This window comes from Arvicanthis niloticus, chromosome X, assembly GCF_011762505.2.
Source record: "Arvicanthis niloticus isolate mArvNil1 chromosome X, mArvNil1.pat.X, whole genome shotgun sequence".
NCBI lineage: Eukaryota > Metazoa > Chordata > Mammalia > Rodentia > Muridae > Arvicanthis > Arvicanthis niloticus.
The window spans coordinates 90,871,386-90,885,236 of NC_047679.1; the positions used below are offsets into that span (position 1 = coordinate 90,871,386).

At 35.6% G+C, this 13,851-nt stretch overlaps 1 protein-coding gene across 1 annotated transcript in view; it reads left to right on the forward strand.

Moving 5' to 3' along the window:
• The window catches only part of LOC143435456 (large ribosomal subunit protein eL29-like), a 90,504-nt gene that overhangs the window by 13,021 nt on the left and 63,632 nt on the right, over positions 1 to 13,851 (forward strand). The window contains exon 2 of the mRNA XM_076918219.1: positions 11,605 to 11,650. Within this exon, the coding sequence (XP_076774334.1) occupies positions 11,605 to 11,650 (46 nt within the window). The remainder of the gene's footprint in view (positions 1 to 11,604; positions 11,651 to 13,851) is intronic.

Below are 13,851 nucleotides of genomic sequence, written 5' to 3' on the forward strand. Positions count from 1 at the left end.
TTGAACAGATGTCCCTGAGATAGAGACATCCAGCAAGCTAAATCAAAGGGTAAGTTAATTCCAACTAGGAAATCATGGCAGAGAAAATTATCTTTATGGCAGAGTTAGAGAAGTTCAACTAGCTTAGCCAGAGAAAGAAATTGGCAGAACCAGAATACAGGTGGCCTCCTTTTCCTCTGAAGAGCAAGTGTGTGAAACCAGATGTGAAACCAGCTTAGGTTTTAAAATCCATAGGCATATATCTCTCACATAGGTACCTATAGACATCTAGAAATGCAGAAGAGAATAAGTTATGTGCTCAAGGAATGAGAAAAGCATTAGTTAGTAAAGCACTTGTTCACCTCAGCAACTTTGAGAATAAACTTATGGGCATGGAAGCTTCTGTTTGCAGTGGTACTGATGACTTCATATTCATAGTTGAGAATGAGACATTGAAGGCTTCTTCAACAAACTGCCCCATCCCCTTCCCAAAAAAGAAACAGTCTAGACAGGAAGCCATTCAAGAGAGTCCATAAAATTGTGATAAAAATATTGAAACTCTTCACAGTTGGTGGTTTCTGGTAGGGGAGGGTGGGGGTAGCATGCAAAAAAAAAAAAAAAAAAAAAAAACCTCAAGTTATCTTTAAGGAGCTGGCCTTTGGGAGTTGCATAATGTTCCAATGAGTAAATGGATATCATATATTGTACTTGGCATATTTTTTCTTTTGTGTTGGGGGGGGGAAGCACAAGGGTGGAAGAGTGGACCTAGGAAGAATGGAAAATGAGTGTCATTGGGGTGTATTGTGTGAAATTCCCAAATAATCAATAAAAATATTATGTTGAGAAAAAACAGAGAACAACCATACTCTTTTCTTCAGAAAAGGAAACTGAGGCTCAAGGATGTCAGCCCACTTGCTTTAGGAAGCATCAAATTGATACCTGAACAAAGTAACAGAAAGTGGTCTGATCCTGAGGAGATGGCTCAGTTGATAAAACTAAGGTGGAGATCAATTGAGGAAGACACCCAATGTTAACCTCTGGTCTCCATGTGTATTTGCATTTATACAAACCAGCACACACCATACACACACACAGACACACACACAGACACACACACACGTACTGCCTCACCTCCATGTTGCCTAGGTCTTTATTGCTATCAAGATATAAGGCAGAGAAGAGGGTGATATGGCCATCAAGGCCCAGATATGTAGTAATGCTATAAACCATGTAGTGAACTAAGTTTGTGAATGCCTCACTCTTGGGGGCAGCCCAGCACAAGGGTAAGAATGACTGTGTTATATAGCTGCCACCCTGCATGCTTCAATGGTCTCACCCTAGTCATTTGGGTTTGCCAGTTTGTAAAAAGCTAGAAAGAAAACCCTAGGTTTGAAATGAACTTCATACTCCAACTGGTACATTTCAGCTGATTTCCCTTCTATTTTAACCGACCAAGCATTGAAGACAAAAATTAAATAATTATATCACTTTTAAAGGTTAATTGCTTTCCAAAAAACAATTTCAACTTGTTAGAGACTTAATATAGTAAAACGTTAAGTTTTCTCTTACAATATAGTCCAACTAAATGTTTTAATAGGCAACTTCTCCTATGATGGTTCTTAAACTAAACCTTTATCCACCCTTTCCTAGGAGTTCTTGTCTTCTAAATTTAAGATGAAATGAGTAAATAGGGATAGAATGAGAAAGCAAAGGAGAGACTTTACACAAAAAATCTGAAAATTAAACACATTTCTTCTATTCACATCCAAGTTACCAGAATGAAATTAGTTATATGGTCCTACCTAACCACAATGCAGTCTAACAGTTACACCAAAGGCAAACACACAGGTTACAGATAATGATAAAAAATTAATTGGTTTTCAGTTGACATTTCAACATGGATGGGGTAATTTCACAAGTCCCCACCCTTAAATTATATCTTCAGGCAATTAATGTGTATTCAAAGATGGATGAATCATCTTCTCCGGGAATAGTCTTCTGATAGGTTATACAATCCAAAGTGGTTGGCCTTAAATAAATACATCCATATAAGTACCAATAAGTAGACTCAATCCACCATTCATATATATATATATATATATATATATATATACACACACACACACATATACATACACACATACACATGGTCATGAATTTGGTGTGGAACATGGGAGTAGTTGGACAAGAAGAAGTGGCATGGAAATGATGTAAATACAGTATTTGTGTATGAAATGGTTAATAAAGCAAATATAATCATGAATATGTGCATATATAGATATATTCCTAAATATATATGTATATCAGTCTAAAAATCTCATATGGATGTTTTCAGGGCTAACTGAATATCCAGTTGTTGTGCAGTTTCCTGGGGAAGACAATTTCTTCCACACTCAGTATTTTTTAGTTGCCTATCATTCTTTGTGCAGGATCAAGGCCTCGAGGGTTTCCCTCAAACCACTTTAGCATGTCTGTTGGTGTCATCCTTTTTCAGCTCATGTTTAGGCAGCCATGCTGGTGTAGCTTTTGATGTTACTAAGAGGGCCAGTTGCACAGCAAACTTTCTGATCCTCTGGCTCTTGCAGTCTTTCCTTGCCCTCTTCTGTAATATTCCCTTGGCCTTAGGTATGCAGTTTGTTTTATGGATTTATCCATTTTAAATGAACTCCACAATCTGGCATTTTTGTGGTTTTCTGTAATGTTCTCCATAGATTGGAAAGAGAAGTTTCCCTAAGTGTGGGTATAAGGGCAAATATTTAGAATGTAGTTAACAAATTATGCTGGAAATTATCCAGGAAAGTTAGATGTTCTCCTCCAAGATTCATCACTTCACTATCTCTGTGGCGTTTGCTAGGTTTTTATGTGAAGGAAGCCATACATTTGAAAGATAGCAAGGATGAGTATGCAGGAGAAATGGGAAGGAGGAAAATGAAGAGAGATGTGATATATTTGTATTATAATCTCAAAAAGGAAAGAAAGAATTATGAATCCATTTTGTTATAAGGATGCAACACAGGAGACTCCATATGTGAGTACAAGTTTCTTGTAAGAAGCAAGTTCATTCTGAAACTAAATGGACTTTAGCAAGGTGATAATTAACAGAGCTGATATGTTTGTCCCAGGGGCTCTCATGGACTGGAAGATTGGCTGTCAGTGTGGCATTGTTGAGGGATGGTAGAGTCTCCTTAAAAATGTGGAGTAAACTAAGGAAGCTTAGGAGTAGGAGAAATGGTCTTCCTCAGGGACAAGCACCCCTATTGCCTATCCAATATCAAGTGGTCAGCTCTGATATAAATAGAAGTAACACTAAATGGACTAAGTACATACATCACTAAATGGACTAAATATAACATTAAAAAAAAAAAAAAAACGAGGCCATGAATTAAGAGTTAACAAGATCAAGAAGGGTTAGAGGGAGGAAAGGGAACTCGGAATGAATATTCTTTTGAAAATCAAAAGCAAGTTGACTAAATGAGATAAAAGGAAAAAGAGAGAAAGTAGAAGAAAAGAAAAGTGATCTGGGATGAAATGATTAGCTCAGCAGAGGTAAAGTGTAGTTAACCCTCAAAAGATGTCAATCCTGCTCTTGCATAGTGACTTACTTCATGGAACTAAGTTGTCCTTACAAATTGGCATGCTCAAACACGTGATCCTGGATTCCTGGCTCTCTATACAACTCCTTCAACAGCTTACCTATGTTTCTCTGCTATGTTGTGACACAACCAAGGGTTTCTTTGCCAAAGGGAAAGCAGGAGAGAACTTCTTGTCTTGGAGTTTCAGTTCTTGTAGCTGTGAGCAATAAACTCTCTTCCATGAAGTACTCACTTTTAACTTTTTGTTGGAGCAATTAAGCATGAAGATACACAGAGAGAGAGAGAGACAGAGAGAGAGAGAGAGAGAGAGAGAGAGAGAGAGAGAGAGAAGGACGCATGGGCGCACGAGTGCACATGTACTTTAGGACTAAGGATATAGTTTATTTGATAGAGTACTTTCCTCACCTACCTGAAGTCCCGTGTTTTCTTCCTAGCACCACTTAAAGCTGGTATGTGATGTATACTATAATCATAGCACTTGAGAGGCAAAAGCTGGATTATTAGAAATAAGGGAATTCAAGTCCAACTTGGGATACAAGACTCTATTGGAAAACAAATAAAATACTAATATGGAGATAGATATAGATAGTAAAGTAGTTATTATTTGAAATAATAATATGAATATAGCCACTTCTCGCATTACTTCCGTTTTAGATTGGTTTATTTTTGTTTTGCATGTATGGATGTTTTCCCTGTGTGTGTAATGCACCACATGCATGCAGTGCCCAAGGGGGCCAGAAGAGGGCAGCAGATCCTCTTCCTCTGCAACTGCAATTACAGACTATTGTTGCTGGAAACCCAACCTGGGTCCTCCAGTTCTCTTAATGACCCTCCAACCCCCAAGTTACTTAGTTTTTAATTTTGTAGGATAGGCAGCTATAACATGAAGGCCAAATACATTACAATTTTATCATTTATAGTCTTTGTGTTGTATTCTAGAATCGTTGATTGTTCACATACACACACACATGCACATACATATATATAATAAATACTACTTTCTGTCTTCAGACCTTCTGTCTTCAGACCTTCATATATACAATTCTTCACCAACCCTTTTTCTTATAACCATTATTATTCTGTATCACTATGTATTTCACTCTTTTAGTTTGAGCATGCTAGATCATGTGTTAGTTTTGTTTTGTGTCTGGCTTATCTCAGCTACTTCACAGCTTTTCCATATATATCAGTTTACATAGTTATCCAACACCAGATGTTCAAATTGCCTCCATATCTTGGCTAATGTGAGTAATATGCAATAAGCATGAGTTAAATATTTTTCAGAGTGAGCTCACTTATTTAGGGTTTGTGGATGAAAGAGGGAATCCTGGTTCATGTACTTTTGCATTTCTTTAGAAAATTTCATACTGCTTCCCTTGACTTTTGTACATTCCTATTTCCTTAACTGCATTTTTATGTCTTTCTTTATTGATAATGTTCATGTTCACAGATAAGTGGGGTAGTGCATAGGTGTTTTGTTTGGCATTTCCTTGGTAATGAGTTACATTGAGGATGTTTTAAATATATGAGCTAGAAATTTGATGTCTTTGTATTTATTGCTATTATTGTCTGTGTGTGATGAGAGAGACAGTAGACAGTGCAAGACGCTATCTGGAGGTCCCAAAACACTGCTCAAGTGTCAGTTCTCACCGTCCATCTTACTGAGGCAACACCTCTCTTGCTTTTGTTGTTTCATTGAGGTATTCAGATAGCCAGACTGCAATCTTTTAAACAATTCTCATTGTGGGAGTCATGGAATACAGATTTGCTTACTACATTGGGCATTTTCATGTGGCTTCTGGTATGTAAACTCAGGCTGGGAGAGTGGGGCAGCAAGTTCTTTTGCCGATGACACCATCTTGTCAGCCACATTTCTTGTCTACTTTTGAGAGATGCCTTCATCCATTCACAACTTGAATTATTCATTTTTATACTATTGATTCATGTGAGTTCTTTTCAAATTCTGGACACTAGCCCCTTACCTATTGTATGGTTTCAAAAATATTTTTGTTAACTGTTTTCTTTAGTATACATAATCTTTTTAGATTGATATAGCCCTCATTGATTTATATCTAGTTTGGTGGCCAGAGGATTTTTTAAATTGAGAGTAGTTTTTCCCCATATAATATATTCTGATTACTGTTTCCTCTTTCTCTCTACTCCTACCAGCACCGCCCCTCCCAGCCAGATTTACCTCCTTTCTGTTTCTCATTACTATCCCTAGTGGATAATAATAAAATAAATAAATAAACCAAATCAGAATAACCAAAACAATGAAACATAAAAAAGAAACAAAGGAAACCCACAAGAAGCACATATAAAAGCAGAGAACCACTCGTTCACACACAGGAATTCCATAGAAACCTAAAAGCAGAAGCCATAATATATATGCAAGGAAAAGACTTACAAGGTTAAAAAACAAGCCCAGACTTAATATTATCAGACAAAGAACCTTCTAAGATGCCACCTAAGCATTTTTTTCTGTTGGCCACCCACTGCTAGATATACCAGTGGTTTGTTTCCTCAATAAAACTACCTTGGAGAAAACTACTAAGTTTTCATTTGCAAATGGTTATGAACTGGAGATACCTTCTGGATTAGGGACATACGTACACTTCTCTTTTCATCTCTAGGACTTGATCTGGTGCAGAACTGTGCAAGCTCCATGCATGCTGTCACAGTATCTGTAAGTTCATGTGTGTGCCAGCCCTGTTGTATCTAGAAGGCCTTGATTTCTTGGTGTCCCACATCTCTTCTGGATCTTCCACTATTATAATGTTTGGCTGTTGGGGGCCGACTTTTAGCAAAAAGCAGCTATCAGCTTTGCAGCCATCTTGAGCCATATACCCTGACATGAGACTTGGATTACAATAGCCTACAACAGCTGAGCACACTCTGATAATCTTGGTTTAGATACCTTGAGATATGGAGGCAACTTGAACATCTGGTGTTGGATAACTTTCCTTGATAGGAGCAAAAACATATCACAGATAAAATATACACATATCTGTGAGTCTAAATACAAATACTTAGGATGTAGTTGGAGAATATGCTAGTTAGTAACATGGTGGTTGTAGATTCTCTGAGATCCTTGACTTCACTATTACTGTGTAGTTGCCTGGTTCCAGTCATGGTTTTCCTCCTGTTGACTGTCTTAATTGCAACTAAAATATTGTTGGTTACTGCCAAGTTATACATGCCACTACTGCACTCTTTGGTTTATTGTGTCATGCTGGATACTTTATGGTTCATAGATGTCATAGCTGGAAAGTATTTATTGTTGGTTGCTCCCTCCTTTGGAAATCTTCAAGGTGCCATTTGATACCATGAAAACTAGTACTCAGGGTAGATACATTAAGGTCAGTTCCGGCTCAGAAACCCCTAGGTCTCCTGTCGAGGTATATGATGTTTTTAGCAATGAAGAGTTACCTTCTACCGCATTCACATCTATGTATGTATGCAACAATAATTAAGAAACAAGAGGTAAATATTTGAAATAGAACAAGAGGGTATATAGGAGGTTTTGTAGGAAGAAACAGTAAAGGGAATATTATGTATGTTTAGTCATGAATTGTTTTCCAACAAAAGTGATTTTTCTATTTGAATTTATTTCTGAACTTCTCAATGTGTTCCTCTTGTCCATTTCTTTTTATCCCACTACTATGCCAGAGCACAACTCTTTTGATTAGCATTTTTGTGATATAATTTAAAAATCAGTGACAGTTATGCCACCACCTCTGTTTTCCTTCTCAGAACTGTTTTGGCTATATAGACTCTTACATATTTCTGTGCCAATATCGGGATAATCTTTATGTTTGTAGAAAGAATGCCACTGGGACCTTAGAAGGAAGTATGTAACTCTGTATATTACTTTGAATGATATACAGAATAACACTTCTTTCAATATATGGATATAGTTATATCCATTTATTTGTATTTCCAAAATATGGGGTTTGAACCTGATTCTAAATGGCCTAGAAATTGCTGGAACTAATAACAGTTTACATTTTCCAACAGCCAGTACAATTTTCTGTATTAGGCAATGTAGCTAGTAATAGACATTATATACAATCATAGATAATAATGCATTATAATAGGTATTATGCTAGGTTTTTTGCATATGTATTAACTCATTTATTCTCATTTTAATGAACTAAATGTCACAATTACACAAAGTTTGGGGATGAGGATAACAAGACAAATGATTAAATGAAAAACTTGTTTACAGTGGTACAGTTCCTGTCTAATGAAATCAGAGAGATTTGCAGTTCATGCACTTACCAAATATTTTATATAAAGACAGTCGCATATTTCTGACTCTGTATATATGGACAGACAGCTCTGGACTTAGAAAGATTTTATATGTGTCTAAATTGAGAAGTTAGGCCTCCACTTATGATATATTTATGTAAAATATGATATACTATTTTTAGTGAACAGAATATGTAGTGTATATTAACATTATTAGGAACTTTCATGGAACTGGTAAGAGTAGCAAAGAATTTAGAGTCTATTGATATTGACAGTCTAAAATTTTAATATTGTTTTAAGTTGTAGCTTAAAGAAATAACCAATGAATATGATATGCTGGATTATCAACTTAATAGTAAATTGATAAAAGGACACAGAAATGTTTATATTTTCCTGGCAGGGCATATAAGAAAGATGTTCTTTAATAAAATTGAATATGCTTTAGGTATAAACTATATTTAAAGCTTCTATGTAAACAGATATGTACCCTAATATTAGTAGTGACATTCTTCATAAAATTCAAAATCCATTCTTCCAGTCTGCACCTCCACTGGGACAGATCAGTGCATCTACCCCTATCAACACCTCACAGTCTGCAGGTCTCCCAGGAGATCTTCTGCAATCAGGGACATAGGAGGCTCCAGACAGAGATACCAGAGCCAGTTAACACCAGAGATAACCAGATGGTGAGAGGCAAGCACAAGAATATAGCCATCAGTAGCTTGTACTTTGGCACAATCAAAACCCAGTTCTCCGACCACAGCAAGCCCTAGATACCTCAACACACCTGAAAAGCATAATGTTGGCCTAAAATCCCATCTCATAAACATAATAGAGACCTTTAAGGAGGATATAAATAACTCACTTAAAGAAATACAGGAAAACACAATCAAACAGGTGAAGGAATTGAACAAAACTATCTAAGACCTAAAACTGAAAGTAGAAACAATAAAGAAATTACAAATGGAGACAACCCTGGAAATGAAAAACCTAGGTAAGACATGGGGAGCTACAAATAACAAGCATCACCAACAGAATATATGAGACAGAAGAGAGAATCTTAGGTTAGAAGATACCGTAGATAATATTGACACACCAGTAAAAGAAAATATAAAGCATAAAAAGCTCCGAACCCAAAACATCCAGAAAATCCAGGACACAATGAAAAGACCAAACCTAAGAATAATAAGACTAGGAGAGAGTGAAGATTCTCAGCTCAAAGAATCAGAAATTATCTTCAACAAATCAGAGAAGAAACTTCCTCAACCTAAAGAAAGAGATGGCCATAAATGTACAAGAAACCTACAGAACATCAAATATATTGGACAAGAAAGGAAAATCCTCCCATAATATAATAATCAAAACACTAAATGCATAGAACAAACAAAAAATATTAAAAGCTGTAAGGGAAAAAGCCCAAGTAATATATAAAGGCAGATCTGTCAGAATTGCACCAGATTTTTTATGGAGACCCTAAAAGCCAGAAGATCTTAGACAAATGTCATGCAGATCCTAAGAGAAAACAAATGCTAGCCCAGGCTACTATACCTAGCAAAACTCTTAATTACAATAGATTGAGAAACCAAAATATTCCATGACAAAAACAAATTCTCTCTCTCTCTCCTCTCTCTCTCTCTCTCTCTCTCTCTCTCTCTCTCTATATATATATATATATATATATATATATATATATATATATATATATCCAGCCCTACAGAGGATGTTAGAAGGAAAACTCCAATATAAGGAGGGTATCTATAACAAAGAAAAAGCAAGAAACTACTCAAAAAAATAAAAAAGAAATTAATCATCTCACAACAGCCCAAAGGAAAGAATAACACACATATAATACCACCTCTAACAACAAAAATAACAGGAACTAACAATCATCTGTCTTTAATAACTCTCAACATCAATGGACTCAATTCCCCAATAACAAGACATAAGGTAACAGACTAGATATGCAAGCAGGATTCAGCATTTTGTTGCATACAAGAAACACACTCAACTATTGGACTGAAGTTAGGGGCCCCATGGTCGAATTAAGGGAAGGATGGTAGAAGCAGAAGAACAGGGAAACCCCATAGGAAGACCAGCAGTCTCAACTAACCTGGGGCCCTGAGATCTCTCAGACACTGAGCCACCAACCAGGCAGCATACACTAGCTGATATGAGGCCCCCAACACAGAGGACTGCCTAGTCTGGCCTCAGTGAGAGAAGCTGCACCAAACCATTGAGAGCATCAGTTCCAGCTTAGAAAACCATAGGTCTTCTGTTTGAAGTATATGATGTCTTTAGCAATGAAGAGTTACCTTCCACCTCATTCACATATATGTATGTATATAACAATAATTAAGAAACTTGAGGCCCCAGGGAGGGGGGAAGCCTTTGTGGTGGGGTGCACCCTATTGGAGACAATAGGGAGGAAGAATAGAATGAGGAAATGTGGGAGGAGAGACCAGGAGGTCGGGTAATGGCTAGAAAAAAAACTGTTAAAATTCAAATTGCCACAAGAAAATGAATGAGCATATTATCATATTTGTAAGCAATACAAAATAATTTTGCCCCAAAATAAATTCTTATAAAATGCTGTAATATGTACAAACCTTGAATTTTATGATAATTAAAAGAAACCAGATATAATATGAAATATCACGTGTGTAAATCTACAAAATAGAAAGCTCTTGGAAGTTTTTAGGGGTAAGGAGAATTAAATAGGATGGAGAAATGCTTAAGATTGTTATCATATAAGGGGTTACATACCAGCACATTGTCAACAATAGAGATTCTTAATGTCATAATTAGTAAAAGAATAGAGGGGAAGGAACCAGGGACCAGATAAACATCTTCTGAACAACACCCATACATCCTCCAGTTACCTCCCACTGTAAAATATTTCCTTATCTCTAAAAATACTGCTAAATAAAGGAAAAAAACATGTTGTGGGGTCATTTTGAGGGTTATGTGAAATAATAAATATAAAGGGCTTTGACAGATTCTCACACATAAAATATATGCATGCTAAAAAGCCACATTTTGCTGCAAAATCAATTCCGACGCTATAATACAATTGATTAATTTAAAAGCCACATTAGATTTGTTCTATACTGTAGCATTCAGCAGTCATGTCTACCTAGGATAAAACAGTGTTCCTCATTGTCTCTCATTTTATTCTTTCCTTCTTTGTTTAATAAACACAAGACCTTATTTAGCAGTGACATTCAATGTATGTGCCTATTCAGGCTTTAATTTCTTCTAAGCCTTTTCTCAACATGAGAAATATGAAGATTTCTTACATATATTACTTGTTTCTTTCCTTGTTTCATGTTTGTAAAGTGGGTTCTGCAATTGACCAACTCCATGCAGTAAAAAAAATTAGTACAAAATATCCTTGGGCATCATCTTTCCAAACAGATGATATTCTCAACTTGAAACTTATAAATCTTCCTCACACTTTTTTTTTTAACCTAACCTCCAAATGATACAAAATGTTCTTTCTTTGCTTTAGTGTATTTGAGATCACATTTATCTGATTTTCCCACAAATTGATGGTGCAGTTAAACTATGTATACATGCCACTATCATTTGTCTAAAGGGTAGGCACCTCAAGGCAGGCATCAGGATTGATCATTCATCCTTTTTAAAGATAAAAACAGAGCACGATACAGAGTAAACCATCTCTAGATCATCATCTCTGTCAGCCAGTCAGTGTATATTTCAGATAACAAGTGAATACAGATGCTAAGCAACCTTGATCTTAATGTTTTTTTTTTCTTTTTAGCTGCTGTCATCTGCTGGCAAAAGCCACTGTTACAGGATATAGACAGGTAAGAGACAGGGAGACTCTCCCAAGTCATTGTCATCATCCAAGGTTTGAGGCCAATGTACAAGGTACCAGTGCCTATCAGCAGTCATGGTAGGAGAACATGTTTCTTTGCTAAGCAATTATGGGACCTCAAGTAAGATTTTTCATTTTTAAGTCCCTCCCCAACACAATGAGAATGATTAAAAACAATACTTAATTTATTACTGTTGTTAAAATTTTTCATATTTTATTTATTTCTTTTATTTTTGAGATTATAATACAATTACATCATTTTCCTCCTTCCTTTTCTCCCTAGAAACCCTCCAATATACCCCTCCTTGCTCTCTTTCTAATTTTTGCTCTGTTTATTTCATTAATTATCATTACATACACGTATGTCTATCCACACACATATATTATTTGTAAATTAAGTATTATAGAATTTGGTAAGTACTATATACTCAAAAATGTTTGTGGGATGATGATAACAAAAACACATGTGAATTATGAGTTTTAGATTGGTTGAGAAATACAGGTGAATAGGAGGAGAGGGGGAAGCTATCTCTCAGTATTCCTTCTGAGGAATTGTAGCTGAAAGGACATTGTTGTATGATGGGATAGTTAGAAACATAAAGTCGGGGTCACTATCTAACAAATGATCCTTGCTGCCAACTGGGGTAAGACTGTGTTCTTTCAAACCTTTAAATAGTTCTGCTTCTGTATTCTTGCTAGAGGCATTATATACATTGCCTTGGTATTTAAGTTCAGGGAACTTGCTTTACCTCTCTGGATTTATTTCTGAAAAAAAATATCTGAGTATAAAAAAAGGTCTGTTACTGATCCCAAAAGTAGCGGTAAGCATAATGACTTAATAAGTGACTATTCTGTTCCTTGAGAATTTTCCTTAGAGACTAAAGCAATTCTCTCTCACCTTAGTTCATGCGTGTGTGTATGTTTGTCTTTGTATATGTGTCTAGATTTCTATCTTGGCCTACCTCTCATTGTTAGATTTAAAGCAATAAGGGTGTTTAACTTATAGGCATGAACATTTGCAAAATGTCAAAAATTGAGAACCATAGCATAGAGTGTTGTCTTACTGCTCCTGTTTTCCTGTATATGAGCAGCCTTGTTTTGCTAAGATGTGCATTGGTTTGCATCTTTGCAATCATCCTGTACCTTATATTAGGAGTACAGTAGGTAAAGGGGAGGGGCAGAAAAAACAGAGTTCAGGTCATGGCTTTTACACTTGTGACTTGTCTGAGTTTGCTATATTTTATTAAGATCTTTTGGATTTTGTTTCTTCATTGAGAAAATGAAGATAGATGACACCTATTTTATAAAGTTTATGATAAAATATATGTAAGATTGCTTATTACAGAAAAGAAAGTTTCTATATCATTTCATTTCCCACTGCTTGATGATGGGTAGGTACCTCATTCAACTTTTATTCAAATAGTCAACAGGTAGTTATTGAATGTCTACAATATGCATGTTTGACTATGTATACACTTAGTTCATTATAAGGATATATAGTGAAAGCTAGTTTTTGTTTCTTTACTCATTTGTTATATATACACTATCAAGTGCTGTTTGGGTTGTATCTCTTTCAATGTATAGTAAACCTGGACTTCTTTTTTTCGTAATCCTTCATTTCTATTATATTGCTCATTATTGTGAATTAACAAGTAATAACATAATAATATATAATAAATATTATCTTATGTTCCTTCATAATCTTATTTCAATTTGTGTGGAAAATGCATTAAAAATGGTAGAGCGTTCAGAGCCAGATTAAAATCTTGCCAATAACAATATGATTCTTCACAAAACTAGAAAATCATGGAATCATAAAAGCACTGAATAACTGGGCAATCCTGGATAATATGAACAACAGTGGATGTAGCTTAGTACCTGATTTGAAATCGTTCTGAAGAAAAGTAGTAAGAAAAACAGCATGATGTTGGCACAAAATTTTGTTTGCAGGAAAATGGAAAAATAGAAGAATATTATGTTAAGAAATAATCCAAACTTAGACATATAAATATTACCCACATCTTTATGCAAATAAAAACAACTACACAAAATTAAAATGTGTGAGAGGCAATATTAGAGAAGAGAAAACGAACAAGGGGAAAGGAAGGAAGCACACGAGAGGGCTATAGGGGGGTCAATATCTTCAAAATATGTCATAGGCATGTACAAAATTGTCATAGTAAAACCATT